Source organism: Cupressus sempervirens, chromosome 8, assembly GCF_028749045.1.
Source record: "Cupressus sempervirens isolate cs-2001-9-10 chromosome 8, ASM2874904v1, whole genome shotgun sequence".
NCBI classification, from domain to species: domain Eukaryota; kingdom Viridiplantae; phylum Streptophyta; class Pinopsida; order Cupressales; family Cupressaceae; genus Cupressus; species Cupressus sempervirens.
This window is the reverse complement of record NC_143125.1, coordinates 338,015,161-338,032,933: the sequence shown is the minus strand read 5'-3', so window position 1 is coordinate 338,032,933 and position 17,773 is coordinate 338,015,161. Positions and strand designations below refer to the sequence as shown.

The following is a 17,773-nucleotide window of genomic DNA, read 5'->3' as shown; positions in this document are numbered from 1 at the left end:
TTGGGCTCCATCAAATTGTATGAAGTCGAATATCTTTCTATGCAATGACCTCAAATCCAAATGGAAATCTTCACATCTTGAATTTTGTACTGTTTCAACGTATTTCCGGAGGGAAGAGTGGAACTGTTTTAAAACAGGGTTTGCTCCTAGCTAGAAACAACTGGCATTGTAAAAGCTAAGACAATGAATTCAATAAACACCACATTCAATACAAACCAAAAAGAAACTTATAAACACAAAGACAATGAATTCAATAAACACCACTTTCAATACAAACCAAAAAGAAACTTATAAACACAACAAGAGAGTTCATGTGTAAAAATAAAAATACTAAAAACTGAAAAAACCTACCTTTTTAAGAAATACTCTCATGATCACACTTGCAGATGTGTAGGATTAGCACAACAGTCAGCTTGGAGTATTCATTGATCAATCTTTAACTCTATTCGTGCAATGGCAAGCAAGAAAATAAGTTCAGCAGTGGAGTAATTTTAGTTTGCTTTTCATTTGACACAAATGGCCTTCATTTTGACTGTATGAACTTGAATATCTTGCTTTGCAATGACCAAATATCCAAATGTAAACCTCCACCTCTTGAATGTTGTACTGTTTCAACATATTCTCGGAGGGGAGAGTGGATCTGTTTTTAAACAGGGTTCACTTCTAGCTAGAAACAACTGCCATTGTAATAGCTAAGACAACAAATTCAATAAACAACACATTCAAAACAAATTAAAAAGAAACTTCAAAACAAAGCAAGATAGTTAATGTGTAAAAATAAAATGGAAGGACAAAGACCAAAAACTTCAAAAAACTTACCTCTTTTGGAGAAACACTCTTTTACCTAGTCACCATTTTTGTACCTTGGAATCTGGATCTGGATTCAGATCCAATTCGGATCCGGATTCATGCCAGGATTCATCTAGTAAAAAACAGAATAAAATAATAATTTATTTTTTGTTTTTTTAATTTTCTTTATAGTCGTAATGATTTTGATTTATAGAGTCATACTATGAAATTATTTAGAATCATAGATGCCTACTATGAAATGATTTAGTTTTAGAATTATGTATATTTCTCTTTTTTGTTGTTGTATATTTAAAGCATATATAAAAATATTTTTATGTATATACACGTACAAATCCTTAAGAATCATAATAGGAATTTTTCTTTTCATGAATCCACACATCCAATTGACATGCCCAAATCAAATTCGTATCCAAATTGGCAACTAAGCTATTTTATGATCACTTTGACAACAAACAAACACTTGTAAATGTGTAAGAATAGCACAACAAGAAGCTTGGAGCATTCACCGACCAATCTTTTATTCTATTCATGCAATGGCAAGGAATAAAATAAGTTCAGCAGTGGAATTTTTTTTTTTTTTTTCTGTTTTTCATTCACATCATGAAAAATGAGATAGATTTTTCCTTTAAGTTTTTGCATATGGCAAAATCACGCAGATTCAGCTTATGCATGCATTTGGGGAAGAAGTTAGTTCCAGTTTTGGCAGGGCAAGACCTATAACAAATCGGCCTGGACTGGGACCTGGGTTCATTTGCCTGTGATCCGTTAAGGCAGAAATTGAGGATGTGGGGAGAAACTTTCGTCGTTTTGTGAAGTTTTTGTTATTTTGAGGACCAAAATCCATCTCAGTGTAGTATGTGATCCTTAAATTAGAAAGGTAAGTGCTTGATGCAACAAATCATTTTCATTTGAACGATGTTGAACACTTGGAATGCCTTGCTATGACTTTGGAAGCCAGCAATCAGTCCTTGGTAAAGATGATCTAAAGGTTGATCTAGAGCATCTCAAGGAAGTCAGTAAACAGAGGAAAAGAATCAGAGTATTTAACAGTTGGGTGTCAAAACTGCTGGTTGTGGAAAGGGGCAGTTCTGTAGTTGTGCTATTGGAGGTAATTTTGTAACTGCCTTGGTGGTTTTGCATATGGCTGGTGATTATAGAACAATTGGTCTCCAGAAAGTGGAGATCTTGAATCTCTGTCTTGTGGGGGCTGGTAGGGTGATTGGCTAGTATTTCTCTTGCCCATGACTGTTCATGTGGAATTTTCCCATTTGAAGTGTGTAAACATTTAACAAAGGGAGAATATTGTTTTTGATTAAGTAAAATAGGTTTTGAAGGGGCCCTAAAACCCTGTACAAAATAATACTACAAATTTATACCATTATAACTCAGTAGATAATACATAATAAGATAGAACAAGGCTGACCAAAACACAAAAAGCCAGCCAGATAAGGACTACACCAAAAAGATGGACAAAAAAAGCCAAAAGCTAAGAAACACAAACTAGACCACATAGACCAAAGCAAATCCCTTAGCCCATATTCTTAAGAAGCTCCAAGGCTTGCAACTTCAGCTGATCCATCCTCTCAGTAGCCTTCTTGATTTGCTGATCTTTGTAGTAGCAAAGGAGGCCAACTTTCTAGTGCTGTCTCTCGTTCTTTTGCCAGGCCCATCCAAGCTATCCATGAGACCCCCTTTTGATCATCAAAAACTTTGATAATGGCCTCATCCCCTATAGAGCCTTCCAACTCCAACTTGCTAATAAGAGTCTTGATGTGCTCATTGGACACTTTATGGATTTTGAAGCTCTGATCAACAATGTTTCTTAGAGTGTTCACAATTTTGGATACCTGTTATCCAACCCCAGATACTTAGCCTCCATCCTGTGAAAGGCAGCCATGTCACTCAAAGACCCCATATTCAAATCCTCCCTATTAGCATTCTCAGGATCTTTCTGGATATTGAACTTCCTCTCTAAGGCCGTCATCTTACCACCAATGTTGTTGATCTCATGAAAAAGCCATTTATTGGACCTAAAATTGTCCAAGAGATTGTCCTGGCATTATTCAAAATCCATTTTCAGCTCTTTACTAAGTCACTAAGAATCAACATAGAGGGATCTATCAACTCCCTAAGGTCAACCCACCAGACTCCTTACCTCTGACCATCAAATCAAGTTTTTCCCTAGCAATTCCCAACTGCACAGTGTTCATGTCAAGGTTTCTCCAAATAGTCTTTCTTACCCTAGGAGGAGTTCCCCTAGCAAGGGAATGGATAGGGTTATCCAACGAGGGCTCCTGAGGGCCCTTTTGAGAAGAATTCTTGAAAACAATTTACCCTCTTTGTGAGGAGTCACTGAAATGCTCCTCAGAGGACTCCAGAGGAGAATCAGAAGCCTTCTTCTTCACCTCACTACTGCAAGTTTTGGTCTGTTTTGGCCTCTTGTTTTTCCTAGCAGAGGAATCCTAGTTTCTCTTGCTACTAATCCCCTCCTCATTGTCTGTTTCCATATCATCATCTTCTTCATTATACTATTACTCCTCATCCAAGGATATAACAAACTTCACATGTCTTTTAGCTGAGGGGCCCTTGATCTCTTTCTTCGCCGAAACCATAGGATCTTTAGAAGAGGAACCTTTACCCTTACCCTTAGTATTGGTGACCTCAAGATCCTCTGAATGTATGTCCTCACTGGCTTCAGTGGCCGAAGATTCCTACATTGAGTTAGAATCCTCCTCCTCCTCTGACACACCCTTCTCCTCAATGGATTTCCCAATTGAATGGACCTCAATATACTCATAAATAAGTCACATAAGACCATCAGACAAGGGCTGATTGATAACCTTTTTTTCCCTCATCCCATTAATGCTGGAATTCATGGAACTATATAGGTAGAAAGGGATATAAATTTTAATAGCACGCTTGAAGTGATTCAGGAGAACAAAGTTGTGGGAATAGACACGGTGAACCAACCATCCAAAGTGGTGTAATATACAATTGCATGTAGAACAAATCTCCAAAGCTTTTTAATGCATTTAGGATGGTAATAAGATTTAGCTTTCTTGATGAGGGCATCACGTTCACCATCTGCCTTAGGAAATTCATCAACCGCAGCATTCAGGTTTTTTGTCTGTGTAGAATTTTTTCCCCAGAATAGGAATGCTCGTAACTTGGGAGATGAGGTTCTCTGTAAACGTCAAAGGGAGAATATTGTTTCAAGGGCTGGTATTTTTTTTGATTTCCTTCATTTTGGTTCACAACTTAGAACAGCAAGCTAGAGAACAGGTTTTCCATGAGCTCCAGGCAGAGCATAAATCTTGAGCTAAGATTTTGTATGGCACGAGCTTATCTGTGGTCTCCAATGACATTCATCTATATGTATTCGACTGGAATCGATAATTAAGGAGTTTCAAGTTCACTCTTTTTGGATGTTTTCCCATTGAGGGTTTCTCCAGGTTAAATTTGGTATTTTGTTAATTGTCTATGCTTCTCTCTTTAGTGTTATCTATTTTCCTTGCATTCTTACTTGTTCTAGTGGACATTCTGATCAATAGTACCAAGAGTTCAAATATTTTACCAGAGACTATGCTGTATGAAAGGATGGATAGTGTTTTGGTAGCCCGCTTTAATAAGCAGTTGAAGAATTGCTAGCGAAATATTCCCAGCTTACAGATCATTTTGCTTTGACCCTTCTGAAACTTACATTGTAACCCTCTTGAATACAACTTCTAATTTGAATTGATTTAAAGAGCTTCCAATATTGATGATTTTGGATGTCGTTTTGCTTAACAAGTCCGAGAATCACTAATTGATTCAAAAAACATTCAATTGAGAAAGAAATAAATTCAGCTCGATAGGCCCAGACATTTCTAAGAACAACAAGATCTAGTTGTCCCATTAACACTGGAGCAGCTTTGCTTCCATACACCTTGATAACCAACTTATCATGGTTCTTTTGGCCGGATTTTGCCAGACACCATGAAAGTTGTCATGGTTCTTCAGGCCAGATTTTGCCGGACACCATGATAGTTGTCATGGTTCTTCGGGCCGGATTTTGCCTGACACCATGAAAATTGTTATGGTTCTTCGGGCCGGATCTTGCCGGACACCATAACTTGAATTTATTATAGACCTCACTTAAGGTAGTGTTTAAACTTATATTAATGTTATAGAAATTTTTTAATTTCCCTCTTTGCTAAAAGAAATGTTGAGAAACTTAGCCTCATTGTGAATCGTAGAAAATTCCATATATAATATATGTGTGTGTGTTGACGGATTCATGTTGATATCCTTAAATATGCCATTCCAAGAATATCATACTGAGTTGATATCTTTTCATATATTCAAGAACGTAATATGTTCTATATCAATCCTTCCTAACTAAGAGGGAGTGTTAAGTTTGTAGTTATAGTTAAGACTGATATGATCATGAGTTTCATTATTGATGATAATATAAATATTCCTTCATATATAAAATAATGTATATATTATACATATGGTTATTTATATTATTTTATACTAATTAATGATGTTTAAACCTTGGAGACATGTCTCTTGAAGAGAGATGTCTCCTTCTCTCATACTTATGTGAGATCCAAATCTGCATTTGGAACATATCTATAACAATGGCAATATAATTACATTTGCAGAAACTGATCCATGTTAACAATTTTTAGTAATATTTTTCAACTATCTTAGATTTTTCTGGTATACAAATGAATACTATGAGCTTGACAAATTTGGAAAATCATAATACAAGTTTGCATCAATACTAGGACACATTTTCTAGTTGTGTTTGATCACAGGTATATTGCTTAATTACATTGGATATAATTAACACACATGGTACGCATGCTTATTGTAATTTTCACATACTGTGTGCATTGCTAGGTATTTGGTTTATGCAAATGGAATATGTGCTGGCTATTCTGTGTTATCGGCATTTATTTCTGGAGTCCCTCAATCACGTAGTTTATCTAGAGCATGGCTTGTTTTTTCTTTTGATCAGGTTGGTATATATTCAACTTTCAGTTTTTAGTATTTACTATATTTATACTGATTAACGACAGAACTCCGACCCTACTTTATATCTCATGGTTTGGTTTTCACCCAAGCAGTTGTTCTTGGGTCTAGTAGCTTGTTTATGAATATACAGTATGTCTCATTTTGTTCAAAACATTATTTCAGGCATTTGCATACTTGACCTTGGTAGCAGGAGCTGTAGCCACAGAAGTGTTGTACTTGGCACATAAGGGTGATGAGAAGGTCACTTGGTACCAAATGTGTCCTTATTATGGAAGATTTTGCAACAAATTAGGGGCTTCTCTAATTTTAAGCTTTGTGGGTTGTGTATGTTTTGTTATACTATCACTTATTTCGGCCCATAGGGTCTTCAGTAATTATGATCCTCCATGTCTTTACAAGGAAGACCGCTAAGTCTAACACCCAAAGTAAAATGAATACCAAACCAGGTAAAGAGAGAGAATGCTAAAGGTATTCAACCTTGTAAATTATTCCGTAAATGTCTAAACAGACAATAAATAATAGTATTGCATGCTGAACTGATTCACTTTCAGAACTTTTATATGTTTTCTCTAATTCTTAGTTCAACCTTTAAGTTTGTGATGTAAGCATTATTGTCACTTCTGAGGAGGATTCACTGCCTCGTTACATATTACCATGGAAACTTGTTTGGAGTTATGAATGTAAGTAAACCATTTTTACCTTCACTTTGTTTTTCATTGCAATGGCCAAGTTTTTTTCATATTTTGGTCAGTAAAGGTTTGGGAGCAGGGTTCACTGAACCCCTGTTACAAATTACATGGCAAGTAGATTTGGCATGCATGTGTCACATTTGCTTGTAATACAGTTTTAATTTATACAATATGGCTACGGGATGCGAAGGAAAGTACACGTTTCCTAAAAGTTAACAACAAGGGCAAATTGCAGAGTTATGAAGCACCATCACTTTGTATCATGTTTATTTGATGGTAGAGAGGAGTATCCCCCAATGAATTTTGTCTAAGGGATTGTACGGACTGTCTTTTGTTGGATAATGGTGACCACTCATGTAGCAAGAATGCTGGATTTTGCTCTGAATTTGATATCTAAGGAGAAAGTCAAGGATTTGTTCAAGATACCCACTATTTCAGCCTTAATATAAAATCTAACATTATGAGTAGCTGACAGAGATAAAATTGCAGAGTAGTTGGTAAAACACATGCCGAAACCACTTCTCCAAAGGTATAGGTGTAGTATAACAGCGCCCAAGGGTGAAGGAAATAAAAGCAATATAGATCCTATCATGAATAAGATAGGCTTTAATGTTTTTTAGTCTAATGCATACACCATTGACATCAATGTCATGGAGCTTCTTGTTGGATGCATTAATCTTGCATGTTTTGGACTGGGTGGACTGGCTTGATTTTCTAGACAAGGAACATTCTCTATTGCTTGTTTCATGCGTTGTATCTCCTCTTATGTGTATTTAAAACATTTTAACTCTCTTACCTGAACAATAACTTAAAAAAATTAACATTTTACCCTCATTAGCTGCCTCCAGCTGCATTGAGCCCTCACCCGTCGTTGGTGCACTTCATTATTGTTATTTTTCTTGTGAGCAATTGCTGTAAGTAGACTACAAGTTGTGACTTAAGACTGGCACCTACATATAAGCTTTAGGTTATATGCTGTTTGATATCATCAGTGAATTAACCTCTCCTATACTTGCAAATCAACTATTTATTCTAGGGAGACTTTTATAGGATCATAGAGTTAAGGAGCTTCATCAATGGAATGGTAAATTGCAATAGAATGTTTGGAAATAGAGGATTTGTGCTTTCAAAGGTCTATTACAGTTAATTCTCTTAATATCCTTGTTTCCAACTGAAATATCGTTCTCCATAGGAGTGTGGGTAAGTTAACATGCCAATTAGCTTATGACAGGTAATATTTCATATGCCACCCTTTTATATCTGCAAGTTTGATTATTTACTTGACATATTTGATTCAATTACTTTATTATGTTTGATTCAATTGCTTATTGTTAATTGGGAACCTTGCATATTTTATTTGCTTATTGTTAATTGGGAACCTTGCATATTTTATTCAACTTTAACGTATTGCCTTAAATCCTATCTCTTGCTTAGTAGAAAATTTATTTGTCTTTGTAAGGCCCCTTATATATATATATATATATAGGGTATATTTTAAAAAACTTTCCTAGGGAAAGAGTAAATTATTGGCAAATATTTGATTATTATGAAAAATAAAATTATTTCTATTGGTGAATCTCTCAATTTTTGTAATTTTAAATATTTTTTATATTGACAATTATTTTCAAACATAGTTTTTGTATAGAAAATATTGGCGAATGTCAATAATAAGAGGAAGTTCATTAATGGAATATTATGAGGATCATTAGATTATATTTTAAATCAATAGTGAAAACTAACTATTGGTGATTATTCCCTAAAGTAATAGTTATTATAATTATTGATGAATTAATTTTAATTTCTATAAAAATATATAATATTTAGGTGAACCAAATCTAATAATGTGCCAAATATTTAGGTGAATCTTCGAGTTTAAGATATTTAATAAAATAAATTATTAAGCAATTTTAAATATTTTAGAACTAATTTTTTTCAAAATGTGGTGATTTAGATTGCATTAAATTACATGCTCGCACACACGCACATGCATGCGCGCGCGCACACACACATTAGTGAAAATCTTGATCTTCACCTTTCTCTTTTCATTATTTCACCATTGCTTTCCTCCTTGCTTTTTAATTTTTTTAATAATTATTTATATTTTTGTTGCTCATTGCATTACAAATGTTTTCTCTTGGAATGGAACTTTTGCAAGCTTTATTTTGATGTTTTGATCCACTTCTTTTTCTACTACTTGAATAATGTCTCTTATTGAGGGCAAGTCTTGCAATCTCCACATTGATACTTAGATCTCTTTTCCTTGCTTCTTAATTTTTTTAATAATTATTTATATTTTTGTTGCTCATTGCATTGCAAATGTTTTCTCTTGGAATGAAACTTTTGCAAGCTTTATTTTGATGTTTTGATCCACTTCTTTTTCTACTACTTGAATAATGTCTCTTATTGAGGGCAAGTCTTGCAATCTCCACATTGATACTTAGATATCTTTGTCTCTTTGTGAATACCTTTGACAACTTGTGTTGATGTGTTGAATTGGAAGCATATTTCAATTGTACAAACTTGATAAAAGTTTAGAAGTTGAGACAACTAGAAGAATCTTAGATAAAGAATCCCTTTGCTTGACTAATAATTAATCACATACAACTTGATACCTTCAAAAATACTTGGAGTCATCTAACTTGCACCTCTCATAATTGGAAAACTTATTTTGCTTGGACCTTCCACTAAAGTCACGACTCAAGATGGTCTGAGATCAATTAGTGTCAACTTAACTAATCATGAATGGTAATGTTCAAATTACACATTCCATGTATTGTGGTGTACATATAAGCTAGTTAAAATAGAGTTTAAGATGCGTTCAATTGTTCAGTTCTCTTCACAATTGATGAAATATCACTCAATAGGACTTCAACAATACTACTATTATACAAATAACTTGTTATCACCTAGTATAGTTTGATTGTTTTCCATAATAAAGTTGGAGCAAAACATTATATAATCATAGTTTGTGATTATAAAGAATAACTCACAGTAACTCTTTTATAAAAAAATAGGGCCAATTAGAGATAAATTGAAAAAATAACCCACATTGTCACTCCAAGCTAAAAAGGAGAGTAATAATTAGGATTTTTATGTTTAGATTAAGGTAAAAACAAGTTTTGAGGGGACTCGAAACCCCTTATAGCGAGTTGAAAGATATATAATAAAAGTACCCTAGGTTTTACAAGTACTTGGAACCTAAAGTTCACAAAACATCAAAAATTAGGTTTTACAAGGACCTGGAACCTACCAAAAAGAAAATCAAAGTTCAAAACTAGGTTTTACAAGGACCTCGAACCTAAAGAGAGTAGTTTAACAAAAGCTAAAAATGAAACAACATCGAGAAAACCAGGGCCAACAACTCAACTAGAGACTAGAATCAATAGCTTAACTAACTCTTTGATAACCTTCACTAATTTCTTACCAACCTCTACAATACCTTGAAGGGTTTCTTCTACAGTAGCACCAAGAGAAGCAATCACGACTTTCTTAGTGCTTTGTCTAGTTCTTTTACTAGGGTCACTAGAGATCTTGACAACAACAGGAAAAATGATCTCCTCCTTTTACCCATACTTGTAGCAACACCACATAAATTGGAAGTAACCATTTCCATACGTTGCCCACGATCCTTAACTGGTTGGCCTAATCCTATTTCACAAGCCTTCAACCTCTTCGGGATATTACCTACTTGATTCTCCAGCTAGACTCTCTTTATTTTTTCTTCATCCAGATCTCTTTGGAGCTCTCCCATTTTCTTCTTAAGAACAATAATTTCATTATAGAACTACTAATCAACTTGGAGAGACACATTAGCTTTCAGCTTAGCCTTGTGGAGAAAAGATAGCTTCATCGTATTATCATCTTTGGCCTCATCATTAGACCTTTTCTCCAAATCGGTAGTCATTTCCTAAGTCCCCTTCATATGTAACCGATCTCCATTGTTTAAACCCTCTTGAGCCATCATCTCCTTCTAGTTCTCCTTATCCAGATTCTACTTTTTAACCACGTGGGCTTTGCCCTCTACATTCTTCTCCTTGTCAGTGCCCACCATAAGCTTGACATCCATTAACTCTGTCTTAGTAGGTATAGTCCTTTCACTTTGAGTCAAAATTTTCTCATTCTGGCCTGCAGGTTCTGAAATCGACTTTGACTCCGTATTCCCTTCTTCACTACTTTTTCCATCATTTTTAACTAAAGAGATAGCCCGACTGCTAGAATACCCATCCAGATTTGAACTAAGATCCCTAGTCTTTGTTTCATCCTTAGCATCTTCACTTTTCTCAGACTCCATAGCTTCCTCGTTAGCCTTTTTAGATTTCTCAACCTTACTCTCCTTTTTACCCTTATTGTCGCTACAACCCTCCTTGGTTTTGATAATGTTGCTTCTAATTTTCTTAGCACTTATCTTACGAAGAGGCTCATTCCCAACTAATTTCCTCTTCTTTTCCACTATAGGTGAAAATTTCACCCCATATTTTCTTTAGTAATTTTCAATCAACAAAATAAGCCCTTCATGGAGCACAAGCACAAAATCTTTCTTTCTATGGGCCTGGAGACTAGTCGGCAAAGAAAATCTAAAATAGTAGGGAAAGGACAACCTATCCTTATACCAAAAATGGTTCAAAAAAACAAAATGGAATTTATGAATCCTTTTCAATTTGCCATCCAAAATAAAATACTCATGGACACTTACGTTAGTACTATAGTCTCACTACATAAAATCATTGAGTACCATTAGAAATTGCACAATAAGCGACACTAATTGTGAACTCCATCACATCATATACAATACTATCAACACCATGGATTGTGTTTAAGGGAGCATTTCAATACACACTACTTTTTTGCATCATAATTTAACCTTTTGGAAGATAATCCCTTATGATGGTAAAAAATGGTTTTGTAGACACTCCATGTAGGAGTGTCAAGTGTATTATTGACATTGGATGTGGTCAAAAGTGGGAAATTAACCACACCAAAATTATTTACATCAAGTAGAGCCTTATTGTGATAGACTATATTATAACCAACAAGAAAACCCATATGGAGTTTACTATTACAACCTACCTATTTACTTGGAGCCATTTGACAAATTGTTGGGATTTTAGTGATCTATGATGAATTAATGATGCTGTGATTTTAGAGGTCTATGTTAAATCACAATAAGTCAAATCTTAACAATCGTGATAAATTGTCATTGACAAGGCATGTAATGCTAATATAAGGAAGTTGAGTTGTTTTTTTCACTTATCACAGTAATATGTTGCATTCCTCTCTTTCATACAATTAGCTCATTCATTCTTGTTTTACTCATTGTCAGCCTTGTGCTGGGAAACTATTGTCACACTTAAGTCTTATATAGATTTCCTGCAAAATATGAAGTATCGTCATATAAAACTAATGACTCAAATTGAAATGATCTTAGCACTCACCCAAGACATCTTGAAAATTGAATTAAGAACGAATGTTGTTAGAACCTAATTGTAGAAAAATCTTATATGCATGCACAAACACACATACCCCTTAATATCTTTTAGATATATGCATTCACATTGCACAACTAGTTTATATTTAAATCTTAAGAACTTACTCATTCCTCTACTTGAGAATTAATTGATTGCATATATTTTGAGAACTTGAAAATAGCCTCAAGTCATCTTTACTTATCCCTCTCACCATTTAAACATAGTCCATGTATGTTGTACCTATAAGCCAAAAAATAGAGCTTAAGGTGCTTACTAGATATTGGTTCTCTTCATGATTGATGAGATATCCTCCAATAAGATTTGAGCACTATTACTATTATACAAATATCTTGTTATCACATAGTGGAGTTTCACTACTTATCCATAACAAAGATGGAGCAAACAATTATGTATAATAATTTATGTTTTTATATAATAGTTCACATAGTAATTCTTTTAAACCAAGTAGGGCTCTTAGCGATAATTTGAGCACATGGCCTCACTTTATCACATTTGAGCAAAAAGGAGAGTATAGTTTATACTTCATTGGGTCCACTTATTATTATGATCTCACTACACAAAAACGTTGATTGGTAAGTATTTTGAAACTACCACCAAAAGTTGCATAGTAGATGGAGTCAATCACTAACTTTATTACATAATTCAAAAGACTATCCAAACTGCAAATCGTGTTGTGGGGAGCATTTCAATACACGTTTTTTATTTTTGTATCTTCACATTTATCTTTATTTTTCTTATTGTTAGCCTTGTATTGGTCTAACTTTTGTCACATATGTCTTATGTGAACTATGACTAGAAAATAGGCAAAGTCATAACACAAAACTAATCACTCAAAACACAAATATTCTTAGCACTCACATGAGCTATCTTGACAAATTAATTAAGAAAGAGTGTTGACATAACCTAATTGCAAAGAAATCATCTATCCATCTTGAGGGATATCTATATTTAGGTGCATGCATAGAGTTTGTTATATTGTAAAGTAGGATATACAAATTATAGTAGTAATTGATATATATATATATATATATATATATATATATATAAAATCTTTTTTATTGATATAATGATCATTTACTCCATTATATTGACTAATTACAATCAAATTGTTATTAGCAATTATAAATACATAAAATGTCCCATTACTAAAATTAGGTATTTCATTATTCTAATTTAAACTTTTGATAAATTATTTAATAAAATGTTAAAATTTGTTGACTAATGAAAATGAGAACAACCAACTAATTTTGGTCATTTATAGATATTTTGGTCATAATTTTAATATTGAAACTTATAGTTTCTTCTTCTCATCCGTGTTGGGATTAGAACAACTAAATCTAAACTAAGCCATTCCTAGAATTTGTCAAGGTGCATTTATAATTGCAAAAAAGTTAGGATTAGATTTGTGATTTGTAAATATGATCCATACAAACAAATCTAACATGTGCAACTCTTAGTCTTGGAAATTGTTTGCCGTTATGTCTAGATTTGTTTGGAGTTTGCACATGATACATATAGTCTAAAGCCCCTCATATTTGTGGTTTGCAAAGGTGTTGATCTTTAGTCGGTTCAACTATATATCTAGGGATTATAGGTTATGGCTGTGTTTTAGCTCATGGACAAGTAATATATGGTCTACATCAGTGTGTATATGGTGTCCTTGTGACTCGTGGTGCGTATGAATCACTTGGATATTTGAGAAGAAGATTACTTGACCTATATTCAGTTGATATCATTGATTTGTGTATTTGATATTGTGACAAGTTCCTTGCAAGGACTTGATGTATTCTTTGTCAACTTCATGTGATGTATGTGAAATGGTATAATTCCATATTTTCTTATGCTTAAATTAATGGTTTGAGAGATATTGTTAAATGTGGATTTAATGTAATTATGAGCTTATGATGTTTTAAGAAATTAATATCCATGTTGAGATGAAATGATGATGTAAATTAGAATAGTTAGTGCAATAAAGTTATATATGTGATATTTGTCCATGTTAGTTTTTTTTTTTTCTATGCTTCAAATATTATGAACATGAACAAAGAAACTTGACATTTGTGGAGTGGTTATAAGTATAGGGTGTTGACTTCATTTGGTTCCATAGGTATGAAAAAGACAGTTATGTGAGACACGTTATATTGCCACAATTCTTTAACCCTAAGTTGTCATACATGTTTGAGTATTATTATTATTATTATCATTTTTAGTATTTATTTTGGATATCGTATTCAATGATTCTTCAAAAATTATAACCCCTTTGTAGTCGACTTGAAAAAAGTGTTTTAATTTTTATGTTAATTTACATATTTTTGTAAAATAGAATGTTAAAATAGGCTTTGAGGTTTTAAATGATAATCTCAAAATGTGGCTTATGTGTACTTGTGTTTGAGTAATTAGAGTGAAATATGTGCAATTGAAAATTAAAAAGTATTACTTTTACTAAAATTGAAAAGTGAGTTGATTTTTAAGGATCATAACTAGTAGTCTTTTTCTACAAAAAGAAAAAAAACCACTCCTTTTGCTTGATTATTGATTAATGAATTGGAGGGCATTTATTGGTAGATTAGAGTGAAATTGGAATAATAATGGAGAAGGGTGCTTGCTTTTGCATGGATTTAAGCTCTGCCATTATGTTTTTGAAGAATCCAAGGATTGAATCTTGAGTCAAGTTTGAGGTAGGAAATTCATTCCTCCCTACTTCATTTTCATTTTTGTTTATAATTATTTGTAAGTGTTAATATATTGAGAAAACTATTTCTCTTATTTTAAGTTTGGTATTTGATGTATAAAATAATTTGTTCGAGAAATTTTCTATAATATGGGATTATCTTGTCTAATTATTACTTTTAGAATGATGAGATTGTGGATTTTATGTTGAAAATGGGGTATTGGGCACTTTTAAAACGAAAGGGTGCTTTATATAAATTTGAGTTTGCAAGTTTAAAATTTTGATGAACTTTGAAGCTATTTTAATGAAGTTTAAAGAAAATTGTTGATCTTTAAATGTTTGTGAAAAATTGAAAATGTGAATTTGATGGAAAAGCTAATGAATTATTTTGTGAAACTATTGATATAGGCTAAAAATGTAAAATTGGATCCATTTAGATCATGTGGTATGTGTTTTTCATGAATTACATAAATTGTCAATGTGAGGTGAAAACTTGTGATACGACCTTGTTTGATTTTGATTTCACACTCATTGGTGAATTTCATGATCTTAGGATGTAGATAACCAAGTTCATGATGAGAGTGGCTTCTATTGGTGGCTGAGGCACAAATGAGGCACTAAGCCGACCTATTGGGAAGTCATGGAAAAAAGATAAAACTAATGAGATATAATAAATAATGAACCAATCTAATGTGTTCCTCTCTTATGTTTTGAGTGCCTATAAGGAGTAAGGTTGAATTAGGAAAACCTATCTATATGTAGGTCATTGATTTGACAATATCTAGTCTTCTTGTCTAGTGGAGAGGACTACTTGATTATGAAAAAGCCATGAATTTGAGCTACATCACGACACTCCCCTCTTTAGCAACAATTAATTCTTTATAGTTGAGTAAAACTTGAAAGATGATCACAACGTTTCTATTGGTGTAGAATTATCGATTCTTATGTTGAGAGTATGTGTTCTTGGCCTTCAGATATTGAGATCTCTCAGGTGCTTGAATTTCTTGTTCATGGTTTGATGCTATGAATTATTCATGTTTGGATGAGTTTTTGTATCTTTCCAAGTGTCTTGCACGTGAGTGTCTTTATTCTTATGAATGTGAGAGTGTCTTTAGCCTTATGGCTACCTTAAAGCATAGATAGAGAAGATCTATTGATTCCACATGGTTGAGTGATATGTATACTAGTATTTAATTCTTAGATTGTGACTTCTTAGTCAATTCTTTCTCATTTAATTTCTTATTCTTCCTAGTTGATTCTTGAAACATAATTTGTATCTTAAAAGGACATTTGAGTTCTCTTTTAATGCAAATGACATATTTTTTTATTCATTGGAGGTCTTGATAAGAGGTATGTTGTTGATATTATATGGGTCATTTTAGTGAATGAGAATTGGTTTGCATGCGATCTGAGCACAATAGGTTTGCAAAAAATATTTTTACATATAATTAAAGTAAATTAATGTGGGAAATAATAGATTGGGCTTAAGAAGAATTTTATGTGTCTTGATATCATCTTGGGTGGTGTTGATGATATCATCATGTGTCCTAGTACAATTTTGAGTGGCAGTGTGAAGTTTTTGGATTGTGTTTTACCTTCTTTTGAAAGAGTTGTAAATGTTAATTTTTTAAAAAAATATGTTATTTTTTTTTTTCATAATGTAGATGTTAGGAGCATTGGAAAGGTGACTATAGGACTTTACATCTCCTTTAATATTTTGGAGACATTTAGCACTTAGGGAGGCCATTTATCTGTTTGATTACATAAGCCTACTTTTATCATTTTTAGTTACTTTGATGTCGTTGACCCTTCCAATCACTATCATTGTAAGGGAGGTTAATTCCTATGCAAGGTTTGATTGAGGCAAGTCTCTAGACAACCCAACACCATTTTAGCTCTTCTTATGTGCAGTAATTTAGATTTGAGAGAGAATGATTGCAGAGTTTTAGAAATAGAAAGATGAGACAAAAATACTCAACTTTGAAGGAGTAAGAAATCTTAGATTCTCTGGCTTAGTTATATAGTCCAATACCTTATCAACTTTTTTTAGGAAGATGATTAGAGATAAATTCTAAGTTAGAATCCATTCTCAAAATCTACATCAAACATCTCTAGGACTAGGCCGCTTAACCACATAATATCACATTTCTAGGCTCGAATTTTGGTGAAAAATTGTATTTTAATCCCTTTTCATGCATGTAGTGAGAGTGTTCACATCTTATACATAGCTCACTGTTTATCTTGATAATTGTCAAAACTACAACATTTAACACAATTTTCACAACTAGTAATAAAATTTAATAGTTAATCAAATCACAAGAAAAAATAATCCAGTCATTGCTCCAAAATCTCACCAATATATCTGAAGTTGAGTCTATTGAATTATTATTTAATGTGGGTTGATGTGAATGAGTTTGATTCCTAGTTTAGACTCATGATTCCCATTCCACATTTGAAAATTTTGGCAAGTCTGACGTGTCTCAGTCAAGAAACATATTTTTGATTAAAAGTTTTTAGATATATATTTTCACTAAAAAATTCATAAAATATATTGAGTTTGTAATTTTAGATGTGATTAAATATTTTGTTACATTTTTATTAAAGAAAATGTAGGTTTTGAAGGGACCTAAAACATTTTACAGAAGAAATACAAAAGATACTCCATGAAATGTCACCATAATAGAACAAGAAAAGATCAAAACATGAGCTTTAACGATAGGCTCCTACAACCTAACACAAAAGGATGTGTAAAACAACCAACCAATGAAAAACCAAAAATATTCTAAAAGGACTAGGGGAAACACCAGCCCAACCACCCATGAAAATGGATCATCATGATTTACCTTTAAAACCACACTTATGGAATTGAAGAGGATTTGTGGAAAAGGGCGTATATGTCTTAGATTTCCCCTCCCCTTCACAATAATCCAACCATTTTCCACCTTATCGACCACATCCTTCCAAACAAGTGATCCCAATATTGTAATACAAAAATCCTGAGAAATAACACCAATAAAGAGAATACCCCCAACATAGAGGCATCAATACAATTACCATCAATAGATCATACATCATAAAAAATGATAGCCATATCA

At 33.1% G+C, this 17,773-nt stretch overlaps 1 protein-coding gene across 5 annotated transcripts in view; it reads left to right on the top strand.

Annotated features, from left to right (window-relative positions):
* The window catches only part of LOC149542726 (CASP-like protein 2A3), a 212,832-nt gene extending 206,296 nt beyond the window's left edge, over positions 1–6,536 (top strand). For all 5 annotated transcript variants that reach the window (XM_089797605.1, XM_089797604.1, XM_089797603.1 and 2 more), the window contains 2 exons: positions 5,698–5,815; positions 5,995–6,536. In XM_089797605.1, coding sequence (XP_089653731.1) covers positions 5,698–5,815; positions 5,995–6,243 — 367 coding nt within the window. In that variant the 3' untranslated portion in view covers positions 6,244–6,536. The remainder of the gene's footprint in view (positions 1–5,697; positions 5,816–5,994) is intronic.
* Positions 6,537–17,773: the final 11,237 nt, after the last annotated feature.